At 38.6% G+C, this 26,097-nt stretch overlaps 1 protein-coding gene and 1 long non-coding RNA gene across 5 annotated transcripts in view; both read left to right on the top strand.

Annotated features, from left to right (window-relative positions):
- The window catches only part of LOC131678869 (uncharacterized), a 30,119-nt gene extending 12,772 nt beyond the window's left edge, over positions 1-17,347 (top strand). The window contains exons 4-6 of the mRNA XM_058959285.1: positions 14,857-14,943; positions 15,010-16,932; positions 17,115-17,347. Of these exons, the coding sequence (XP_058815268.1) occupies positions 14,857-14,943; positions 15,010-16,932; positions 17,115-17,292 (2,188 nt within the window). The 3' untranslated portion in view covers positions 17,293-17,347. The remainder of the gene's footprint in view (positions 1-14,856; positions 14,944-15,009; positions 16,933-17,114) is intronic.
- A 975-nt stretch (positions 17,348-18,322) lies between these two features.
- On the top strand, positions 18,323-22,383 carry LOC131678870 (uncharacterized). Of its 4 annotated transcripts, none has more exons than XR_009303749.1 (6): positions 18,323-18,782; positions 18,854-19,101; positions 19,405-20,285; positions 20,348-20,458; positions 20,518-22,022; positions 22,187-22,383. It is a non-coding gene; the product is annotated as an uncharacterized LOC131678870 (long non-coding RNA). The 4 variants fall into 4 exon arrangements; XR_009303751.1 differs by having other exon boundaries at positions 18,323-19,101; positions 20,518-21,630; positions 21,872-22,022; XR_009303750.1 differs by having other exon boundaries at positions 18,323-19,101; positions 20,348-20,449.
- Positions 22,384-26,097: the final 3,714 nt, after the last annotated feature.

The following is a 26,097-nucleotide window of genomic DNA, read 5'->3' as shown; positions in this document are numbered from 1 at the left end:
AATTTACTTTTAAGAGTTTGTTTATTTTAAATACAATTTTTTGTGAAACTAGTTGGCAATTATTTCAAATTTTTTTAAGCTAAAACTCGCAACTTTTTTTTATTGTTCAGTATTCCAACGTGTTAAAATGGATGAAACGTTTTGTACATTGATAAAGCACTGAAATAAAACAATTTTAGCAGTTTTAAAGGTTTTCAGAATCTTTTATTCTAGTTGGACACAAATTATACGAATTTTGGTTACTCGAATTTTACAGTACATTGAATACTTTGTATAATACCAATTAACATCTATTTAACAATGAGTATCTTTCCAGAATTAGTTTAAACAAACATTTGAATGAAAAATATTGACATCAATAACATAATGTGGGTAAACATGCAGGTTATCAAAGTCACCCCAGAATACGAAAACGGACATCAACTTGAAATCATTTTTGGAAAAATAGCTGTAAGCGGACAATTTTAGGTAAAACCATCCAATCTTGTTCTCCTTATATCAGTACATGTTTTAAAAATATTAAACTTGAAAAAAATGTGTTGCGTCAAAAAATATGCAATGATTACTTCGAAAAGTGATCAATGTCACCCCGGTTTACGGTATACATACGTATACTTTTTGTGTTGGTCTTTCCCGGCGTAATGGTGCCTAGTACGATTGCCTATCTCCACGCGGATGACACATTCTCGTATAAAGTTTGCCTGACCATCTGCATCGAGGTCCCAAAAAGCCTTGTTCACTTGTATTCTATCATCCTTCGACACGAATTTTCCACACTGCTTGCGACATCCGCAATGCTCTAATTTGGTTTCGTACTTAAGACGACGCCGTTTTGCAACACTATTTTTCAGCAGCTCTTTTTTCGGGCGACGCTTTGGCTTCAGTTTAAAAAACTATCATCGGAATGGACCTCATCAGTCCCACTAAGTGTTTTGGAGACTTCTGCTCCAGATCCGGAACAGGATAATCGGTGCCTATTGATTTCGGAATGATACAGCTTGAAGGTATCGGTAGCTCTTTGTGTGGGATCCTTTCATTAATTACAATAAGTTCATCGCCGGAACTTTCATCACTCGCGTAGATTTGAATCAGTTCAAGAGCAGACATATTTTCAAAGAAATAACAAACAACTCTAAATACGATTGCACACGAAAACGAACGCGGTAAGTGAGCTTACATGACAGCATCATAGCAGGCGGTGGGACTGTTATACCTTCGCTCTGCAGCATGTATAGAACAAATTAAGGCAAAAGAGTCCCACCACTATGTTTGCTTTTAAAATCAATCAAATTATACGTAATTCAATAATTTTTTTTATACAATGCAATCTTGCAAACCATGTTCGTATGATACATCAAATGTATGTTGTCACAATGAAACGACCGCGCTGAAACGAGGCGATGAAGATTGGAACCTTATTTCGCCATTTTCAGCGGTACGTGATTTTCCTGATGGGACTCTTATGCTTTTATGGGCAGTCCATTGTCCCATAATGTTTGCCAACTAGTAAGCGTCCTCTGACGAGAAGCGCTATAAAATTTATTGAAGGCAATAGGTCTTTCATAGATGCCACCGTCCAGCGCCCCTATTTTGGCTAAATTATCCGCTCTCTCATTACCCGGTATGGAGCAATGAGCGGGAATCCACACTAAGGTAATTTGATAAGATTTGTTTGTTAATTTAGTTAAGTATTCTCGTATCTTTTTCAAAAAGAACGGAGCGTGATTATCAAGCGGTAATGAGCGTAATGCCTTAATTGTACTGAGGCTATCTGTGAGGATGAAATAATGGCTCGGAAGTAAAGTATCAATGATTTCCAGACTATAGTGAACTGCTGCTAGTTCGGCTGTATAAACGGAGGCAGGTTCTGCAAGCTTGAAAGAGATCGAGATGTTATTGTTGAAAATACCGAAGCCAGTGGCCTCATTGATTCGTGACCCATCAGTGTAGAACATTTTATGGCAGTCAATGTGTTGGTATTTACTTATGAATATTTTAGGGATCTCCAGAGAGCGCAGGTGATCCGGGATTCCACGAATTTCCTCTTGCATGGACGTGTCGAAAAATAAAGTGGAATCGGGAGTATCTAGTATATTAACATATGTCAGAACATAACTAGAAGGCGTTATTTCTTGTGACATGTGATTGAAGTACACTGTCATGAATCTGGTTTGGGATTGAAGCTCGACAAGTCTTTCGAAATTTTCAATTACCAGTGGATTCATAACCTCACATCGTATAAGTAAACGAGAGGAGAGATCCCAGAATCGATCTTTTAAGGGAAGAACTCCCGCTAGTACTTCAAGACTCATCGTATGTGCCGATTGCATGGAACCTAAGGCGATTCGTAAACAACGATACTGCATTCGTTCCAATTTAATAATGTGAGTGTTTGCAGCTGAACGGAAACAGAAGCACCCATATTCCATTACTGAAAGTATCGTTGTTTGATACAATCTTATCACGTCACTTGGATGAACACCCCACCAAGATCCGGTTATTGTTCGGAGAAAATTTAGTCTTTGTTGGCACTTCTTTATCAGATACCTAATGTGGCCTCCCCATGTACCTTTAGAATCGAACCAAATTCCGAGATATTTAAAGGTCATGACTTGGGCTATCGTTCTACCAACCAACTGAAACTGAAGCTGAGCTGGATCACGCTTCCTTGAAAAAACAACCAACTCTGTTTTCTCCGAAATCGATGCCTAGCTTCAATGCCCAACTTGATAAATTATCCAAACTATCTTGCAGTGGTTGTTGTAAATTTATGGCTTTTGGTCCTGTAACAGAAACCACGCCATCATCTGCAAGTTGCCTTAGAGTGCATGGGCTGACAATACAATTATCAATGTCATTCACGTAAAAATTGTAGAGAAGGGGGCTTAAACAAGAACCTTGTGGGAGGCCCATGTAACTTATTCTGAATGTTGCCAAATCGCCATATGAAACATGCATGTGCTTTTCTGACAATAAGTTGTATAAATAATTATTTAACATTGGTGAAAGACCACATTGATGTAGTTTCTCTGAGAGAACATCAATGGAAACAGAGTCGAATGCTCCTTTTATGTCTAAGAACACAGACGCCATTTGTTCTTTTTTGCGTAAGCTAGTTGGATTTCTGACGAAAGCAGCGCCAGACAATCATTCGTTCCCTTTCCCCTCCGAAAACCAAACTGGGTATCTGATAGCAAGCCGTTCGCCTCAACCCAATTGTCGAGACGTCGTAGGATAATTTTTTCCAACAATTTCCTGATGCAGGATAGCATTGCAATCGGTCGATACGAGTTATGGTCGGTGGCTGGTTTTCCCGGTTTTGGAATGGCGATAACTCTCACTTGTCTCCAGTCGTGCGGGACAATGTTCTGCTCAAGAAGCTTATTGAATAAATTCAACAAGCGTCTTTGTGCTAGGTCAGGCAGATTCTTCACCAAGTTGAATTTAATTCTGTCTGTACCCGGAGCATTATTGTTGCATGAGAGGAGTGCAATTGAAAATTCCATCATTGTCAAAGGCGAATCTATGGAATCGTTACTTGTGGGAGCATCGCGAATGATTTTCTGCGCAGGAGCAGAATCTGGACAAACTTTCTTGGCAAAATTAAATATCCAGCGATTCGAAAAATCTTCGCTTTCATTAGTTACGTTTCGATTCCTCATTCTGCTGGCTGTGTTCCAAAGAGTACTGATTGATGTTTCTCTTGAGAAGTCATCAACGAAACGTCTCCAATAACTAGACTTTTTGGCACGACGGAGACTGTCAAATTTGTTTTGTAAAATCGAATAATTTTCAAAGTTTGCACGTGTACACCCTTTCCGTTTCATAATTTCTTTGTAAGCAACTTGTTTAGCTTCATATGCATCCGAGCGCTCTTTGTCCCACCAGGGATTAGGAGGCCGGCTATTCATTGTCATGCCAGGATTGCATTTCGTTTGGGTTTGTTCTGCTGCTTCAATAATCTAACCCGCTAGAAATTCATATTCTTCGGTAGGTGGTAGCTCTTCCGTCGAAACAAGAGAAGTGGAAATTAAAGATTGGTATTTTTTCCAATCAATTTTTCGTGTCAAGTCATAAGGGACATTGATTGAATTCGTGAGGCCTAATTCACTGTTAATTGAAATAACGACTGGCAAATGATCGCTACCGTGAGGATCAGGTACAACCTTCCACGGGCAATCTAACCGAAGTGATGTCGAGCATAGAGATAGATCTAATGCACTTGGTCGTACGGGTGGTCTGGGAATGCGTGTTGCTTCGCCTGTATTTAATGGATTATCATTGAAGAGGGAACCCCACAATACTCCGTGCGAGTTGAAGTCTCCCAGTATCAGCCGCGGAGCAGCCATGGATTCCACTACCTCAAAAATCTGACGTTGTCCAATTTGAGCTTTGGAAGGTATATATATATATATATATATATATATATATATATATATATATATATATATATATATATATATATATATATATATATATATATATATATATATATATATATATATATATATATATATATATATATATATATATATATATATATATATATATATATATATATATATATATATATATATATATATATATATATATATATATATATATATATATATATATATATATATATATATATATATATATATATATATATATATATATATATATATATATATATATATATATATATATATATATAAATATATATATATATATATATATATATATATATATATATATATAGAAGCGATAGACATGTCTTTGCCTTTAATGTTCATTTGAACAGCTACAGCCTCAATGCCCGCGAACAAGGGGATGTTAATTCTATAGAAAGAATAGCACTTTTTAATTCCTAGAAGCACTCCTCCATACGGGGTGTCTCGGTCTAGGTGAATAATGTTGAAATCATTCAAGTTGAAATTAATGTTTGAGGTAAGCCATGTTTCACATAAAGCAAAAGCATCGCATTTCAAATTATGCAGCAAAATTTTTAAGGAGTCAATTTTAGGTATGATACTTCTGCAATTCCACTGTAAAACAGTGTTGGAATCTTTCATTGGAGGAGGTGAATTATCCATTGAAAGATACAATCGCTGCAAGGATGGGCCATTGAACAATCAGCTGCTCTAAAAATGTTCTAATTGTTGGGAGGAACGCTGAAAGTATACTTTTTAGTGGTTCAGAAATATTGAATGCTGTGAAAATCCAATCAACAATTTCAGAAAATTTCAATAACCCTATCCCCGGTTGAGGCTCAGAGGAAGTTGAAGTTTTATTATTTCCAGTAATGGTGTTCTGTTTGGATTGTACATTACCAAAACCGGGAGGGACTGGCTTCGGTATTGCATCGGAATTCTTTAGCTTTGCCTGCAATTTATTTGTTGGAGGAGAAATTTTAAGGCCCTGGCTTGGCAGTTTGGGAAAAGAGGATTGTTTTCTTTTCCTGGATCCTCTAGGTAAAACAAATGATGTACCTTCGGACGCTTCGTCAGAGTCAGACTCTTTCGGCAATAGAACAGCGTATCTGTTTTCTGGGACCGTGGGTTCAGGAGTAGCATTTTTCAGTATTTCTGCATAAGAGCGCTTAGACCTCTCCTTCAAGGATCGTTTAATTTTCTCCTCCCGCAATTTATATTTGGGACATGCAAGGAGCTCGTGTGAAGTTTCTCCACAATGTAAACATTTTTCTAAGTTTTTATTGCATGTATCCTCTTGATGAGGCCCCCCACATTTGCCACACCGTACCTTATTGGAACAGTAAGTAGCTGTGTGGCCAAGCTATTTACAATTGAGGCAATTCATCACACAAGGGATGAAAAGGCGAACGGGGAGCCGAATTTTATTAATAAGAACATGGCTATGTAAAGCAGACCCAGCGAAAGTTACACGAAATGAATATGATAGTCGGTAAACTTTTTTCTCTTCTTCAAGTGATACTGAGTACAATTGCTTACAATCGAGTATCTTTACTTTATTAAGCAGGGTGTTCTTGAAACAACCAACACCATGCTTAAGTATATCCTCGGCAGTGAGGCTTGGTTCGGAGATGACTCCATCGCATTCTATATCGCGCGAAAGTATATAAACTTTATATTCACGCGTGAAGAGTTCACAGGCTACTATCTCGTTAGCTTGTCTAATGTTATCAATGCTAACTCGAAGTTTGTCTTTATTTACTTTCACGATCTCTGTTACAGCAGAAAATCGTGAAGTCAGATCCCGTGCAATTTGGACAAGGCTTTCCTTTCGGCCTGAAGAAAACTTGCCAAGGTCCAGCAGACCCTTGGGGGTACAATTTTATTCTAGAGGGAGTTGAGGGAGGGAGATCAGAAGAATTTTGCTCTTGTGAAATGGAGGATTCCATCTCACTATCCTCCATCTCACCTACCATACACAGTACGTTAATTAAATACTAACACTAGCAAAATTATATTTAAATCTACCTGTCCTTCGAATAGTTGCAGATTCACGCTGTCTCCCTCTGTCACACGCCCGTGTTGAACACAGCGCACCCACCACTACCAAGATGGAGCCGCTGTTTACCTGTAGGTCCAGGGGTATTTCCTTACTACGCAGCGTGGCTAGGTACACAAATACACAAAAGCCCGTATCTACACTAGCACAGATGAGTAAGTTATGATGAAGCGAGACGCTTCACCAACAAGATGCAGCTCTGTCTCACTCAGCGCCGACTGTATGCAGCGCAACCACTACTACCACCAAGGTGGGGCGCCGCTTACCTGAGACTTCTAACACTCGCTTATCGCGTGGTACCACGGTACACAAACTTCTAGCCTATTCACGGCTTGCACAGCTTTGGTTGCTACAACCAATCAGCAAACACAACCTTTCAAGGCGAAGGCTAAAACTGTTATGGCTCCGGAGTTACGGGTGGAGTGCGATCACATAGAAAACTCCGATTGAAACCGATACCGCGATGAATGCAAAAAGGTGCTCTTATATATACTTACCAAGTGTAATAAGAATGAAAGACATTTCCATAATGTTATATTGTACGAATCAGCTATTAAATCATAGTTTGTAGAAATGAGAAAGGTACAATTGCACCTCTAGGTGGATTAAAAAAGGTTTTTATTTTTCAATCCAACTCCTTGAGATGATTAAAAAAAACTAAGTTTTTTGTCGTTTTATATTGCTTCTAGGGATGACTGCTAATTCTAAAAAAATGCATGGAAATATTACACTGGACCTGAGCTATGAGCATTTCTGGAAAACAACAAAAAATGGAAAATTCTTAGATTAGTGGAGACTCGATCCCTAATTTGGGGACACTTGATTCCTCTTTGAAAGCGTGTTTAAAAGAGTATGTAGGGTAAAAAGCCGTTTTTGCCATGTTTCTATTACCACCCTAACCATGTGAAGCCTTTGGTTAGAGCAGCGACTTTTATATTTGCTCAAAGCATTGGCTAAAATGGTATTGTGACAATTGGGGTACTCGATTAGAGTTTTTGCTGCGCTTAGACAGAAGAATTTCACCATTCTCAAGATATTTTTGTTATTATATTGGCTCTTGATAACAAAGCAAAAAAGCTGAAATAATAAAATTAATAAATAATGAAATAATGTGGTACCCTCCCTAAAAGGGTAAAAATAGGTAACTTACCCTATTCAATGTTATAAATGGATTGCGTTATTGATTGTTGTGATTAGATATTGTTATTTTTGTTACTGTATATTACGCATCTCTCACCTGAATGTTTGTACGAATTCCCAAAATCTCCGCGCAATTATTTGAAAGCTGTCTTTGTTATGGTCGAGGAACGTCAAATGTGGGATGCATAGTTGCTACGATAACTGTAGTAAACAATTGCAGTTAAGTTTCTGTATGATGAAGCGTTCATTTTTAACAAATTATTTTTGTTATTGTCTGGCAACAATGACTTCAATTCTTCTGGTTTGAATTTGGTTTGGTTATGCGGTGTGTATGAAGCATGGCGAAGGGGATCAAATTTCCACGAATTTGAAGGGATCAAGTAAACCCTTAACATCTATTTCAGCAAACTTTAATAAAAATATAGTTGAACAACAAAAATCAGCTCAATTATAAAGTATTCATATAATTGACATTCTCCTGTAATTTTGTATACAAAAGTATAGTATGTAGTGGGTGATTTTATCAATTGTATAAAAGTTTGAAAATTTAGAAAATAAATCTACTTCAGTTATTCTGAGACTTTTTGTTTTAAATCGGTTAAAATACGGTTACACATGCCCATTTTTTTGGCATTAAAGAAATTTATTTTCAGATAAAACTACGCAACTTTCTAGTATAGTCGATTATTGGTGATGTATATAAACCTCTACTGTAAACAACCACAGTAGAACACGGTTGTCAATTAATAGAAATACCAACTAAAAGTATCAAATGCATTAGAGACAGAAAGTGAAAAATATAACGGTTGCTGTCGAAGCAACATTCTTATACCTACCATCAACGAAGTGAGACCGTTTTAATTATTTCTCCCGAACGTTTCCCTGTGATTTCTATTTCGGACAAGTGTAATATTGAAAAGTGGCGACGAGCGAAAAAATTGTGTGCAGCAGATTTCTTTTTTAACACGAAATTTAGTGCACGGTAGCTGAGGATTGCTGGTTTGTGTTTTTGCCGAAAAAGAAGGTGATACAGTTACGGACAAAGGCCGAATTCTCCCGGCACGAGGCGATATAAAACGTGGTTGGTGCGAGACCGCCATTTTCATCATACAATACGAGTAGCGGACGGCTAAGGGAATTCGGCAAATCCTTTCTTTCCACCTGAATAGGCACCGGACAATCATCGACGGAGTTTCGGTAAGACAAAAGTTGGAGGTTTTAATAAAAAAAAATTGTGTTGCAAGATTGGTGATTGAGTGAAATTTTTTTTGTTTTCGCATTGTGCGGATAAATTTTATTCTTTTCAAGGCTATAGAAAACCATTGTTGGATAGACAACAGCTTTTGTTCAAGTGCATAATGAGTACAAACGATTTATTTTAACAATATAATAAGAGTGTCTCTTTCAATATTTTATCTAGGCAAATCAAGCACCGTTCCGAGATTGTGTCGACGGTAAGGAAAAGCCGGGAAATCATACGAAGGAAAAATAAAGAGGTTAAGTTACCTGCGATTATATTTTCTGCTGGCAAGGGCCGGACATACTTTCTGGTGAGTCATTTTATTCTTTTTTTTGTCCCTGGAGAAAGAAAATAATTGTGTGTTTTTTTTGGTGTTTTTTTTTTCTTTTTATTTTTTGATCTTTTTTAAAAAAATATTTGCCCCTAACAAAAGTGGAAATTTATTAAAAATGAGTCTAGTGGGAATGGCATCTACGATTGAGCCATATCGCAAGGGAACTTCCTTTGGGGATTGGGCAGATCGTTTAGCGTACACTTTCGAAGCTAACGAGGTCCCAGCAGCTAAACGTAAATCTCATTTCATGAACCTTTGTGGTCCCTTTGTTTACGCTCAGCTTAAATTGATCTATAAGAAAGACGCATTGGATGCAGTGTGCTATAACGAAATAATATCTAAATTGAAACAAAAGTTCGATAAAACGGAGCCGGATTTGGTTCAGCGTTTTCGTTTTAGCCATAGGGTCCAACAACCCGACGAGTCAGCCGAGGATTTCGTGCAGGCAGTTAAACTGCAGGCGGAATTCTGCGGTTTTGGCGAGTTCAAGGATTTGGCAATCCAGGACAGGGTTTTAGCGGGGCTTAGGGATGAACATTTAAAACAACTACTTCTAAATGAAGAAAAACTGACGGTAGAGTCCATGGATAAGTTCATCACCACATGGTGCATGGCAAAGGACAATGCGCGTACATTGAAATCAAACCATTTTTTTTCTGCGTCCGGTCTTGACCAATATCCCTCTCATAGCCCATACGGCCCACCTGGACACGTGAACTATATAAGGCGTCCAGTACACGAAAGGCTTGGTCATAAGTATAAACATAGAGATGATTCACGAGCACAGGATAATAACGATAGACCCAACAAAAATTATTATTTACAAAACAAGCAACATACAGAGCGAACAGTTAGATACCATAGAAATAATTACTATAACGATAACAGAAATAGGGATGTTAGTCATAACAGTAATTATCGCGGAAATGTGAGGTTCAAGCCAAATTATGCTGAGATGATATGCGATCATTGCGGGGTTAAGGGACATTTGAAAAGAAAATGTTTTAAATTAAAGAATTTGAAAAGGGATGCAGTAAAATTTATAGATGCAGCTAAGCCAGGGACCAGTGCAGAGAAACAGCTGACAACTTTAATGGGTAGGATGACGACAACACACCAGGGCGACACTGATAGCGAGGAAGAATTTAGAGATTGGAACCCAGGTGATTTACAATGCATGTGTGTGGAGTCCTTAAACAATATAAGTGAGCCTTGCATGATAAATGTCTCAATTGAGAATAGATTGATAAGAATGGAGGTTGACTGTGGGTCAACAGTAACAGTTATGGGTAAAAACCAGTATACAAACCTTTTTGACAAACCATTAAGCAAATGCGACAAGCAACTATTAGTTGTAAACGGCTCTAAGCTGAAAATTAAAGGCGAAACAAATGTTTTGGTTCAACTAAATGGGTTTGAAAGTCATTTAAAAATTTTGATATTAGATACTGATTTTAAATTCTTTCCATTGATTGGTAGAAACTGGTTGGATGTTTTCTTTCCTCAATGGAGGCAATTCTTTTCAAATGAAAGGGTTAATAACGAACAAGTAAACAAAATGATTACGCCAAATGGTGATAATATGATAGCAGAAATTAAAAATAAATTTTCAGATGTATTTAAAAAAGATTTTTCGACGCCCATCAAATGATTTGAGGCAGATTTAATTTTGAAAAGTGAGGTTCCTATTTTTAAAAAAGCATATGACGTTCCCTTCAGATTAAGGGACAAAGTTTTAATTTATTTAAATAATTTAGAAAAAGAAAATGTGATAACTCCGGTAAAGACCAGCGAGTGGGCATCACCTGTGATAGTAGTTATGAAAAAAGATGATCAAATTAGGCTTGTTATTGATTGTAAGGTTTCGATAAACAAAGTTTTAATACCAAATACTTACCCTTTGCCTTCGGCAGGTGATTTATTCGCTAAATTGGCAAACTGTAAAGTTTTTTGTTCCTTAGACCTGCAAGGCGCTTATACACAACTTGCTTTAACAGAACGGTCTAAGAAATTTATGGTCATCAATACGATTAAAGGTCTATTTGTGTACAATCGCTTACCTCAAGGTGCATCTTCTAGTGCATCGATATTTCAACAGATTATGGATCAAATATTAGACGGAATTGATGGAGTGTTTTGTTATCTTGACGACGTCCTGATTGCAGGTAAAGACCTGAACGACTGTCATAATAAACTAAATTTAGTTCTAACAAGACTTGCAAATGCAAATATAAAAGTAAACCTAGAAAAATGTCAATTCTTTGTTTCAGAATTAGATTATTTAGGACACATTATAGGGGAAAACGGGTTATTGCCTAACCCAGATAAAATATCGACAATTCAGAGAGCAAAAGTTCCGAAAAATGTTAATGAATTGAAATCTTATTTGGGGTTAATAAATTATTATAATAAGTTTGTACCCCATATGTCTTCCAAGTTGTATTACTTGTACAATTTGTTGAGAAAGGATGTAAAATTTATTTGGAATAAAAATTGTGACAAGGCCTTCCAAGATAGTAAGCACGCATTGATTTCGGCTAACATTTTAGAGTTTTATGATCCGAGAAAGGAAGTTATAGTTGTAACAGATGCTTCAGGCTATGGTCTGGGTGGTGTGATTGCACATGTAATTGATGGCATTGAAAAGCCAATTTGTTTTACTTCTTTTACGTTAAATGACGCACAAAAAAGATACCCGATTCTTCATTTAGAAGCTTTGGCCTTAGTTTGCACAATTAAAAAATTTCATAAATATTTATATGGGCAAAGGTTCATGGCTTACACTGACCACAAGCCATTGATAGGAATATTCGGCAAAGAAGGCAAAAATTCAATATTTGTAACAAGACTCCAAAGATATATACTTGAATTATCCATTTATGATTTCGAAATCCAGTACAGACCTTCTGCTAAAATGGGCAATGCGGATTTCTGTTCGCGATTCCCCTTGGAACAGTCGGTTCCCATTGAAATTGATCAAGAGTTTGTAAGGAGTATAAACTTTAGTAGAGAATTCCCAATTGATTTTGTTATGATTGCCAATGCGTCAAAGGACGACAAATTTTTAAAACAAATTATGACATTTCTGCGTGATGGTTGGCCACAAAAATTAGATAAACGCTTTTTGGACGTTTTTGCCAATCAAAATGATTTGGAAATAATCGATGGATGCGTATTGTATCAAAACAGGGTGGTAATTCCACAACGAATGCAAAGCGGAATACTTAAGCTTTTGCACGCCAATCACGCGGGAATGGTTAAAATGAAACAATTGGCAAGAAAACAAGTTTACTGGTTTGGGATTAACAAAGATATTGAAAATTATGTTACGACATGTGAAGTGTGCGGTAGCATGCTAGTAGTGCCAAAGACAAAGGTTTTGTCTCATTGGACACCTACTACAAGACCTTTTAGTCGAATTCATATCGATTTTTTTCATTTTTCTCACCACACTTTTTTATTGATTGTTGATTCATTCTCAAAGTGGTTGGAGGTAGAATGGATGAAAAAAGGCACGGATTGTGCGAAAGTGGTGAAGAAATTGGTAGCTTATTTTGCGAGATTTGGGTTACCAGATGTTCTGGTATCAGACGGTGGTCCTCCTTTCAATTCGTTCTCCTTTGTTGCCTTCCTTGAAAAGCAAGGAATTAAGGTGATGAAAAGTCCTCCTTATAACCCTTCAAGCAACGGCCAAGCCGAAAGGCTGGTGAGGACGACAAAAGAAGTTTTAAAAAAGTTTTTATTAGAACCAGAATTGATAGACGTTGATCTGGAGGATCAAATTAACCTATTCCTAATGAATTATAGGAATAATATTGTGACAAATGACGGGCAATTACCTTCAGAAAAAGTATTTCTTTACAAACCAAAAACAATGCTTGATCTTTTAAATCCAAAGAAGCATTATAAAAATAATTTATCAGTACCACAGACCCCAGATGATGAAATTAGAGTAGAGATTCGAAAATCAATCACCAAGAAGTCAAATGACAATTTGAGTGATCTGATGGAAGGGGATACTGTTTGGTATAAGAATCACCATCATCATCAACCAAATAGATGGGTAAAGACAACTTTTCTTAAACAATTTTCATTAAATACCTTCCAGGTGTTGCTTGGAAACGTGGCAATAATGGCGCATCGAAATCAGATTAGGCGTTACTACGAGCGAGACCCGGAGACACGGCCGAATATTGTTATGATGTCGGATACAGGCGGGGGAAGCGCAGGCGATTTGGAAGGAGAAGAACTTTTGATGGGAGCTGGAAGCGGCTCGGAGGAGGAGATGTTTCGGGGATTCCCGGAACACGATCTGGCAAAGGTCAGAGAAAAATCGAAAAGAAAAGCTTCAACGGCGAACTTGCCGGGGGGCAATCCGAGACGTTCAAAACGTCTTCGAAAATGGGTGGAAGACCCAGTGTTTATCTATCACTGATAATTTCGATATCAGTAAAAATTTAATTCATTGAAAGATTTTTAGTTTTGAGATGTATATTCTGTCGAATAATTTGAATTGTTTAGATTTAATAATAAGCTGTTTTTTGTTTCGAATAATAATATGAATTAGAACTAGATTAAATGTAAATAGTCTTTGTATATATTTGATTCAAAAACTTCCTAAAAAGGGAAGAACTGATGTATATAAACCTCTACTGTAAACAACCACAGTAGAACACGGTTGTCAATTAATAGAAATACCAACTAAAAGTATCAAATGCATTAGAGACAGAAAGTGAAAAATATAACGGTTGCTGTCGAAGCAACATTCTTATACCTACCATCAACGAAGTGAGACCGTTTTAATTATTTCTCCCGAACGTTTCCCTGTGATTTCTATTTAGGACAAGTGTAATATTGAAAAATTGGATATCCGCCTTTGAATTACGATGATGAGATCAAGTCTCCCCGGGGATCAAGTCTCCTCAGTCTCCCCTATTTGCTGGCTATTTAATAAGTTTTCAATTTTTAATTATTTTATGCTGCTCTCTATACCTTTCTAGATAAATCTGTCATCACTGCCTGATCCTTCTTTCGTAACTTCGTAACCTTGATCTTCCTACTCTTAGACCACGCTGTCTACTTATAACAATCAGTCTCTCACGTGTCAATATTGTAAACAATCTGCGTACTATGGAAATCCCGATGCGAAGCTTTACCTCATACAGAATCCTATCTGAGTTTACCATAGCCGCTGATTCGAATCCGTCTTTTGATAAATTTAGTTTTCTCTAATAAAAAGTCTTGCATCAAAGATAACTTTGACATTGGCGTAAGAACTTGGCTTCCCGAGCAAATACTCATGGGTTCAAACACCACATAGCCCCTTGAAAAGACCTTAAACATGGTCCGTGCCAAAATACACAACCATCAAGACACCATAAAATGGTTTCAATAACCCATAAATATACCAACATATGGTATTTTATATGGGATCTTCCGGACCATGGTGATGGTGTTTTCATGGGTTGAACCCATTTCAAACACACATGTCAAACCCCATGAACATGGGGATATTATGGGCTTTCCGTTTGCTCGGGTTAGCAGGCTACTGAATGGCGATGACTTGCACTTTGGCAAAAAATGCGAGAAATTTCTCGAACGAGGCCAACAAGCGTTCCTCATTGAAACAACTTTTTTAGCTCTGACTTATACCAGTTTATCTTCCTTCCAGAAATAATCCAACAGGAGCGGATAACTACAATTTCAACACCATACAGAAGCAGGAAAACAAAATGTGCCCAACATCTGTAGGCATTCGGTAAATATTTATTAAACGTTTCACCTTGTTTATTCTCAACATTAAACCATACTCACCCGCTTTCAGCCACTGCCAACGTTGCGGACTCAACCTGGACTGGTTGCCATTGCATGCTCACTGTCCGAAGTGTGGCTTCAAATGTCAACCGGAACGTCCGGTAAGCCCGCGACCCACGGCGGACGAACTCACACCCAGTGCAATGAACTCATGGCTAGGAAGTTTCGAGTTTGGCGAAATTCAACGAAGACATTCCTCGATGGTGGCTACCGGCCGGTCGGTATCACTCGAGGAGAGACCTTGTCCGCTTTGCCGACTTCGCGGCGGCCGGTGTCCTGACTGTGAGAGACGTAAATCGATGTCTCAACAAGACAACATAGCCCAAAATTCCACCACTCAATCGTCTACTTCCGACTCGGAAATTCTTAACCGAAAAGCGTACGATAGACCCAAAACCAGACAATCACTCAGGGATCGATTCAGCGGGATGCCGACGAAGATTACTAAATCAGCACGAATGGCTGATCTTAAGAAAGTGTACGGGGAGGAAACAGCCCCTAAACGGGGTAAATCTAGTCGTAGATCAACGCGTAGCTCCGTAGTTTCACTGAACGTTGAGGAAATATTGAAGAAAGCTGATGCCCACAAGAGAAATGTTGTTTCCGATGGTGTTCAGAGTGTAGAACTGCGCAAAGTTGGATCGAAATCGAAGAATTCTACGAGCGATACTTTGGACAAAGGTTGTTCGGTTATCAGCGCAACCCAGATTCGCAAAAATCAACGCGTTTTACTACGTCGCATCAGAAAGCAAAATCAAGGAAAATACTCTTATCTCTACGGAAACCGCTACCCTGGCATTGTAGTGGGCCACCGTGAATGCGTGCATCGAGGGAATCCTGTTCCTCCCCATATGGGTTGGCAATGGAACGTGAGTACACCGGGAATCGGACGCATCCGGAAAGGTTGGCGCCCAGGTGCAGTACGAAAACCCATCAAGGAATTAATGCGACACTTTTTGGTTAGTTATCCGCTGGACAATATACCGGTAAGCAGGAAGGGAACCCGGAAGCTGAATGTGCCCGAGAACGATGCAGATCCTGCTAAGCAAGAGCCAACCTTGCAGATAGAAAAACGAAATGGAGAATATGTCATCGTCATGAAGCCACTGAAAGATTCGAAAACACTTAAATCGGCCCAAGACCCATATCTATCCTGTCCACCAATACGGTTCAAGCTGGCAAAAGAACCAAATATGGGTAAATTGTATCAACTGCGAAATGCTCTTAAAGTCAAGGGATTCACATTGTGTGGCTGTGCCGAGCTAGGTTCCTGTACCCATAGAAGCGATAAGGAGAAAAAACTCATTACACAAGAACTTCGTAGGCAATCGAAACGGTTGGGACTTCCACGCAACACGGAAATAAAAGAAGTGCCAGTTGAAAGTGAGTCCGAGTTGGATCTCGAATTTACACCTCCATCTGCCATGCTGAACTCGGGTGTCCGAAAACCAGATGTGGTATGTACGGAAACGCAGTACTACGAAGCGGATTATAAAGTACAGACTCCAGCGGATAAGCTTAAAAGTAAACCAGGTCGAATAGATCCACGTGACATGAGGGTCGCCGGAAAGATGGGTAAATCAGTCGGTCGAGTAGATCCGCGTGACATGAAGGTGGCCGGAAAGATGGGTAAATCAGTCGGTCGAGTAGATCCGCGTGAAACGAAGGTAGCCGGGAAAGTGAGTAATCCAGTCGGTCGAGCAGATCCACGTAACACGAAGGCAGTCGGAAAAGTGAGTACACCAGTCGGTCGAGCAGATCTGCATGACTCGAAAGCAGCTGATGGAAGGGTTAATCTTGGCCGAGGATTAGACAAGGGCGACGCGAAGGGTGACAAGAAAGCAAATGGCGGTAAAACTTCCGTTAAAGGAACTGGCGGAGCAATCGGAAAATTCGCAGGAATACCAGTTGCAGCAGTAGGAGCCGCACTCAAGTGAATATTTTTTTATTTATATTTTGTTACATAATGTCCTTTATAGCAGAATACATGCCTGATTTGTTCCATAACGCTGATATGCTAGAACTTTTTTACATTTCTTATATTTTAAATAGACCAGTCAGTTTCATCGTGTGCTCGAATCAAATGTAACAATGGAAATATTCTAATATTTGCAGACCATGCCGACCGGAACCGATTTGTGATACGAGTAGATACTGTACGCCCACGCCGGCTCCATACTGCTGCCAACCTATGTCGATGGGATACAATTGTCAAATGGCCAATGCATGTTACACATCCCCTTGCGCTCCGGCTGTCTGTGGCTACAACGCTTGCTGTGCGGGATGCATGTAACAGTGTTGTTTGTTTTGTTTTTCTTATTGAAATTTTGCATGGGATGAAAATTAAAAAACAGGAATGAAAATAAATTTCAATGTAAATTGCCAACCCATTTGTTTTCTCGTTGGGGTAACACAGAGTGGTTGAAGTTCGTGAACTTCAGGATTTTTTCAGATACTGATCAAATAAAACTAATCTCAAAAATAAATATTTAAAATAAGCAGTATCGTACAGTATTTAAAAAAAATACATTTGATGTACCTAGAGGCTTTCTTGTAATGCTACAACAATTTATTTTTCGAATTAGTATGTTCCTCGTTTCGCAAAATAGTTTAAATTATGCAAAACGAGGAAAATTATGTTGTATAATACAAATACGAAAAATATTGTCAATCCAGTTTCATATGATCCAAAAATTAAATAATAAAATTGACATTACCCAAGTAACAAAATGCCTCGGGGATTTATCATTGTTGTATTCTGGTTTTATGAAGGAATCCTTGAAACCGGTGATTTTATTATGGTTTTATGCAGCTGTTATTTCATTTGTTCTTGAATTTCACTATAAAACTATGTTATGACTTCCACGATAAAGCTTTAGGTTACAAGTTTATATAGTGATTGTGAAACGGTTCTATATACTTTGTTAAAACTGGAATAAAACTAACATACAACAAGAAATTAAGTTATAAGAAAGTTTTATCGTAGATTATTGCACGTATTCAGGTTTTGTAATGTCTATATTTACACCTCTTTAAAATAATTGCTCTTATGAAAGGCATGAGCTATACTAAGGAGTTATAAAATTGTCAACAGAAGCTCGAATCTTTTACTTGCATGTAATATAGTAACTGTAGTGCAAATAAGTTACTTCGAAAGTACCATTCGGAAATGGAATTCTCCCTCAATTTATTTTGACCCAAAGCAGAAGACTAACCAAGACAGCATCATTACGTCTTTGCATGTTAATAACTCTTAAGAATTTATGAACAACCGCTGACACGAGGATTGGTTTGTTTTTCTCGTTTCTCCCTAAAGCTAAGTATGCACCTCTTGCGAAATGAAATTTCCTATACAAAACCTATGCATAAAAAACGTCGCGAAATGCTCGCGAAAAAATTTTTCATTTCCATTTCGTAAGCGGTACGCAGCTCTCGCGAAAACGATACCGAAATTTCCAATTAGCCGAGACACGGTTCGACAAACGATAAGTTTCATATTACTTCCGCGAGATTGCGCTGCTTTCTATGCGCTGTCACTACGGCAAGCTTTTTCCTTGCGAAATAATGATCAGTGGTATTATTCCGCTCGGAGGCTTGCGAAATTTTGACAGAATGCGATAAAAAAATACAAAAAAAAACAAGATTTGTGAATTTTTTGTATTTTTTCATCACAAGCTGTCAACATGTATAGAATTTGCTTTTGCGATGCAATCGGTCGAAACGATGGCAAGTGCTGCTGATAACTGAGTCAAAAAGGCAGAGGATCAGGAAATTTATGCTCTCGTAAGTGCCTAACCTGTTTTTGGAGCGATCATTGTTTCATAGGATTTGTATTTTTCTTTTCAATACAAAAGGTAGCGATCCGAGTATCACCAAGGATAAGAAACCGGAGCCGGCGGTTGGCAGTCCGGAAAAAGAGGATGCGGAAAAACCTAGTCCATCGGCAGTAGAACCAGCGACGGTTGCTCCCGTAGAAACGGCTGAACCTGCAGTTTTGAGTTCGTTAATTATGGAAATTCTGACTGGCTGCTCCTGAAGAAAGACAAGCTGCTAGTGGAAATAGAAAAACAGCTTCCTACACGGAAGATGCAGATGCATTCAAGTAAGTCGAAATCGAGAAATTTTTTATTAGGACATAATTAACATTGAGAGATTATCTTTGTTTACTTTCTCTTTCGTTAATTACGACGTCACTATAACATTGTACAAATTTTCCAGTACATATCGAAAGCCGATGCTTTTTACTAGAATATTATGCAAAGAGTTGAGTACTAAATACTAAAACGACCGAGTAATTAACAGAAAAAGACCCCAAAGAAAATCTCATTGTAGCTTACATCCTATCCTAAATTTTCTCCAGAAATATCTAGTATCAGCTTTAAAATATCCATGATTCATCTTTTAGCCCGGAGGATGCAAAAAAACTTTCGAAGCTTTGCACATGAAGCCGGAACTGCTTCAGGGAGTCTATGCTATGGATTCCAACGCCCCTTCCAAGATTCAGGAAACGGCTCTACCTACTCTGTTGGCCGATCCGCCCAGCACATGATCGCCCAGTCAGTCAGAAACAAGAAAAACCGCTGCTTTCGCGCTGACAATGCTCAGTCGAGTCGATCCGTTAAAAAAACTATCCGCAGGTGATTTGCCTTTCCCTTACGTATGAACTGGCAAATCAGAAGGGGGTAGCAGCTGCCAAAATTACAAAGTTATGTCCGGAAATCAAATTTAGTTACCTCATCCGCGGCGAGGAGATTGTCAAAGGGGCGAAGCTGATTAATCATATCATCATCGAAACACCCGGTAAGCTGATGGACTGGAATATAAAATTCAGGCGTTCGACCTTGAGAAATTGCCGTTTGTGTACTAAACGAAGCGGGCGTTATGATCGCTGTTCTTGGCCACGTACGAGCGGGAGGTAATGGAGTTCGCCGAGTACATCTTACCCGATCCGATCGTGATTCAGCTAGCGCGGGAGCAAGAATCACTAGATAACATCAAACAGCACTACAATAAGTACCGCAACCAGGACGAGAAATATCAAGCAATTTCGATCATCTTTGGCGTGATTACCATCGGATATGCGATCATTTTCTGTCGTGTGAGTATAGGACAGTTGTGATTGGCATTGTTAATCGATGGAAACAGACACGCAAAACGGCCGATAGGATGGTCATTCGGTAGCGGTACTGTCCGGTGATTTAACGGTGGAGCAATGGTTTGCCGGTCTGAATCGATTCCGAGCCGGACTAAAGAAGGTATTGATTACAACGAACGTTTTGTCTTGGGGTAAGTTCCATCACTTGATTCTGTCTGCAGCACCAGGTTACGGAGAGATTTTTTCGCTCTAGGTATCGATGTCGAACAGGTGACCATTGTAAACTTCATCCTGTCGATGGATCAGTAGAGACGAGCCGATTGCGAAACGTATCTGCATCGAATTGGACGCACCGGTAAATTCTGTAAGTGCGACTCATTCTTGTGATTCTATAGATTGTATTTCTTCCCTCTTCTTTAACAGGCATCGCCATCAACCTGGTGGGCAGTGATCGAAGCATGATGATTTGCAGATCATTCGAAAAACACTTCCAGAAAAAGATTCAGCTGCTAGACGCGGAGAATTCGGACGTTATTGAAAAGATCGGATCGTAGTGTTTTCGACCAGCTACTGGTGAAAGGCGCTGGAGCTTTTTTGGTTCATTATTGTTCCGATTGTGAATCTATAACTTTATTTAGCTCTATCAGTTGATTTCCTTAGGATTTAATTCAAGGATCGGTAACGCGAGGATTGTGAAGTGCATGTTTAATTGTTATAACTTGGAGTTAAGTGAACCACAGATAACAGACGTTTAAGCTCGATTTGAATCGTGTATAAAAGCCCGCTACTGAAATTCCGAATAAATTAGACGTCTGAAACACGTTTGGCAAACGTTTGCAGATGACGCAGTGATCAATACAATGCAGTTAGAGTGCAGCTGTTAAACACGTGTAGCAAACAGTTGCGCAGATGGCAATAGTGAAACACGGATTTCCAACGTTTATCAATTTGAAAGTTTACACAGGTTTTTGAAGAAATTTTGTTCTAGCCTAAACGTCTGTTATCTGTGGGTAAACTCTTGAAGAAAACGACTTTGTTTTTTTATTTTGTCGTTGGACGGCCAGTAGAGTAAAGTGGCAAGAATTTTTCCAAAACACCTTGAAGAAGAAGATGAAAAATATTTTGTTCAATACCATGTAAATAAATATTTCAAGAAGATAGAACAGACAGCTATAAAACAGCAAAAAAATCTAAAAGAAATTATATATGCTTCGAAGCGATTTTCATCGTTGGCGCCGTTTCCGTCGTCGTCATCCTCAGTAAGTTGTTCCTTCTTAACATCGAGTTCCACCAATTGCGATAGATCGTCCTGTGTCATCTCCTTTTGATAGCCCAAGAACGAATCACTCTTATCCTGTTCCTGCTCATGCTCCTTTCCACGATCCTCGAGTGTATCGAAACGACCGGCGATGACAACAAACACTTTACACTTGGTGCACTTCCATGCAATTCGCCCTCGCTGATCAACCGATCCGATGGGTACCGGTAGCAACTGTGCACGACAAACAGCTGACCCCGCTTGCCCGGAATCAGTTTGTAAGCAATCTGTTCGGCTTGTTTTTGCGTCCAACATCTAACCTTCAATGATGGTTTTATTTTCGCAGTCGTCCTGCGTGAAAAAATTCAACCCTAATTATTTTTCTCACGTGTAAATTTAAAACGACTTACCCCTCAGGCGCATGGTTATGTGCCCATTTGCTATTTATTTAGTTATTCATTTACTAATTTGTATATTTTTACATTTGTTCTTTCATTGTTGTGGGTGAATGGAGAACAGTGAGTCTAGTTATGTAAGGAATGCAAACTAGGCTTGATGGAACCTTGCCAGTCCTGGATATCACACACATTTGGAGCAACATCAGATGTTTTTCAAGCCGTTCTCAACTCCTATACGGCAGTTTTCACGCCGCCACCCGCGTAACGGCTTGGTAAAGCGAAACTGGTGTCGAAGGGGGTCAATTAAGCTTATCTGACGTATTCTTGATGGTCACATCATTAGCGTTCCTGCCTTAGAATCGACAGATAGCCTTAGTTGATTATAGGATTAGGGTATATTTATAAATTTATGTTTAACGTCTTTTTTTTGCTTCAGATAGTTGATATTCGAGCTTGTAGAACCATTTGGGCGTACCATATATGAGCTCCGACGGAAATTGAGGATGAAATAGATCTCTTCTATGAGACAGTCGTCCGACGGTGTCGAAATGCCGCAAGAGATGAGCAGCGGTAAACTAGTTATTCAAGATGGGAATGAGACACTTAATTACCACCATTGAAATGAAATCTGTTAGTAGCACTAACAAACATCTAATTTCATGAATTGCACGAGATGCTGGGCCTGTGACCTTCGACTGGTATGGTCCATTCTCATTGGTTGTCGATTCTTTTGACCTTGGGTATGAGGCTTGTTCAGGGAAGGAGTGCATGAATGGCACCTAAGGGATACTTAATTATTCAGGACTTGTTCTTATGATTATTTAACTCGATCAAGCACACCGGCTCTCAGAAATGATAAGCAGCCCTTTCGGGTCGGTGTGGTCTGTTCGAGTCGAACCAGGTGGATATTCGGTTCGAGCATACTTTATTGGGACTAGTGGACAAATATTTCTTGTCCTTTATGGGCAGAGATTCTTTTTGTGAAACCCTAAAATACCTTATCTCGTCTAGCTACTCAGCATAATGATAATAGAAAAAATTGAGGATTTGCCTGGTCCATAATGTAATGAATACGTATACGTATATTGACTAGAACAGGGATAATCGAATTCTGTTATAAGATAGAGATGAAATAGCACAGTTGTAGGAAAAAGTATTCGCGAATAAGGACTAATACTGCTAGTATATTTACCGATTCAAATAATAGTCGATTGATCCGCTTCGGACCTAGGAGACAAAAAGGAGATTAGGAAGAGACAGAATCGGATTCAATGTGAAATTTGCCAATATGACGTAGACCCCAAGGCGATGGTGAGATGATTTTCCATAGGATTACAGAGACTAGATGACGCGACGTTAACCGCTTTCAACTTGTGTCTGTATGAATCTAAGTTTGTATGTATGGATGTGTATAGGAGCAATGTATCCCTGAGCAACATGGAAGGACAGCCTCTGAGCCGCCAAAAGGCTCATGGGACACCGGGTGCGCGGTCATAGGTGTAACCATAAAGCACTGCACACACTGTCAAGTGCAACGGTAGGTGTACGCAGTTAATGCACATAGGTTGCAGAAACTGGTTGTTGAGACAGCCTGTGCAATCGCATCCTGATAAATAATAAATAACAATAACAATTTATTTGTTCCTTCATTATTTTTTTTATTTCTGGGAAAATTTTTCATTATGTCGTAACTAACAATGCTATTCATTTTGTTTCCTTGATGCGAATATGTAATATAATATATTCTGGTTGCAGTTGAAAATCGAAATAGTGAACTTGGATGTTCAGCAAAAACAGAATTTGAAACAAATACGCGAAATCAATAATTCGTGTATATTTTATAGTTAATATTTAATATTCAATATTTCACATTCTTTGTACCATGTTGGAACAGTGTATCAATTCATTTCAACATAGGGCTATTTTTAACAGCTACGTGAGGTATTACAAATGTTAAACGAGCCGACAAGTTAATTCTAGAGATAAAGTCGATTGAGCAATGCAATTAGTGTTGTAGCACTTGTAGATTGTTGTAGTTAATCAAAAAGCGAGATAAAATTCATAAAGTAGATTCCTGAATACTTAAACGATATTCAAATAGAATTAAATTATTTTATGTTTCATCCCGTCTGCTATGCCGGAATAAAATAAGGGTAATGAGCAAAAAGAAACCTATTTGATATTGGTATTTTGCACCACAGATAAGCGTCTGCTTGTGTCTGAGTGTATATGGAATCTGAATAAAACTGAAGCATTGCAACCGAATTATTTGGGAGCATTCGGTTGCGCATTCTGCATGACAAAAAGATTCATCTTCTGCAGTCATATTTGCAAAGTCCGACATCGCAACATCAGTGAAATATGCAAGAGCTCCGGCAATGCTTCTGTATTTGGTTGACTATCTATCGGATCCTCCTTCTAATGTCACACGTTAATAAAATTCGTAAACACGTCATTACTCTTCTAGTGATCTTCAAAGCTTATAGGTATAGATATTCCTGAGTTTTTACGAGTTACCAACAGTTACACGGGGGTAATTAACTTGGTCATCAGCGACAAATGAAGAAAAAAGATTCATTTTTTTCTTTTACTTTCGTCACTGTAACGTGACAGGCTAAGGCCAGGGATGGCCCATCTCGCCAAAAGATTCATTCAAAACATTCGGAAATGATAGCAAAAACATGGAGAAGAAATAAACAAACAACAGCTGATAGCGCTTTTCAGCTGTCTAAAGCGACATCTAACGGCAAAGGCATAGACTAGTTTTCGTGAGCAAATGTCAAAATTCCGCACGGAAGAAGGAAAAATATTTCGCGACCTCATTTCGCAAGAGGTGCATACTAAGCTTCAAGGTTCAAAACGATTCGTTGGTTAAATTATCGACAAACATATGTTTGCGGCTTAAAAGCCAACTGTCAAAATTCTCTTTGAATGGAAATTCCGAACAAACCGTTACTCGCCAATCACAGATGTTGGTAGTATACAAAAGAGAAAAGTTTTCTCTTTCATTAACTGCTGTGAACTGTGTTCGAACAGTAGCGGTTTATCCGGAATTTCCTTTCAAAGAGAATTTTGACAGTTGGCTTTTAAGCCGCAAACATATGTTTGTCGAGAATTGTTCATTAAATGAATAATTCAATTGCCATATAATATTAAAACATCTTCAAACCAAACTCTGCACAGTAGGCCTGGCTGTTTTAATATTTGCGACATATTATAATATGCTTCAAATATTAATGTTGACAAGAAAAACACTAAATAATATAAAACTTGCATGAATAGCGCGGTTTGAAGGTATACATGCAGAATTTAACTTAAATTGTCATTTTTCCACGGTGTATTTGTAGAACAAGTTGAATAGAAAATTTAAAAACCCTTACCATTTGTTTTTTTGCATTTATCATATAGAAAGGTTGTGCAATCGCTAGGAATTTTTTAGGCACAGCGCGGAGGGCGAGATCGGAAAATGTCTGTATATGTATATGTATATGTATGTGTTTTATAGTAAGGTTTAAATCCTGGCCTGCACTGTGTGGGACTCACGACTCACTTTCGTGCCTTTCCAGTAAAAACGCTTGTTAACTCATTAATCCTATGAACCTAAAGCCAGTGAAAATCAACCTTCACTAACCCCGAGCTAAAATAATGAACCACCCTATGAATAAGGTATGTAATCCGAACAGCATGATCGATCGCACAGTCATTGGAAGCGAGCCAAAACAGCGATCGCACAATACAACCAAATGAACGTTAGCCTTATCAAATAAACAAATTGAAAAAAAAAATGAACGTTATACCGTAGGTACAACCGTTGATAATGATGGTCCCACCTCATACCCCCACAAAGGTGTGAGCTGAACGATTTATTCAAAAGATAATTAATATTTTGATCCATAACAAAACCAGTTAACAAAACTTAACTTAAGTTAACGGACTTGTTCGATTTGCAGACATAGCCTATCCTTCAAAAGAACGTAACCAGATATATTTCGCATATTCCATCAACAACCAGGGTCCATCAAGAAAATTTCCATTCCGGGAAGATACTTGATAGTATCGGGAATTGAACCCAATAGCTTCCATTTCCGATAATTCTCTGTAAGACTCCTCCCGCCTGACCAAGACATCGGTACTACCACCTGCTAAGGTGAGCAGTGACGAGCCTAGTGGCAGTGCAGATTCCGGTCGAGTTATATCATCCACATCAGACCTCTTTATTGAAAGTTTCCTGCCATTAACCCAAGGCAATCAAGGGATCTTCCTATCCGAGAACATCCTTGATTGATCAGGAATTGAACCCGATATCTAGTTAGTTATAAGAAGGAGTCATCAAGCCCCATACTCAAC

Source organism: Topomyia yanbarensis, chromosome 2, assembly GCF_030247195.1.
Source record: "Topomyia yanbarensis strain Yona2022 chromosome 2, ASM3024719v1, whole genome shotgun sequence".
In the NCBI taxonomy this organism is placed as follows: domain Eukaryota; kingdom Metazoa; phylum Arthropoda; class Insecta; order Diptera; family Culicidae; genus Topomyia; species Topomyia yanbarensis.
Note: the sequence above shows the minus strand (reverse complement) of the source record. Positions and strands in the feature narration are given on the sequence as shown.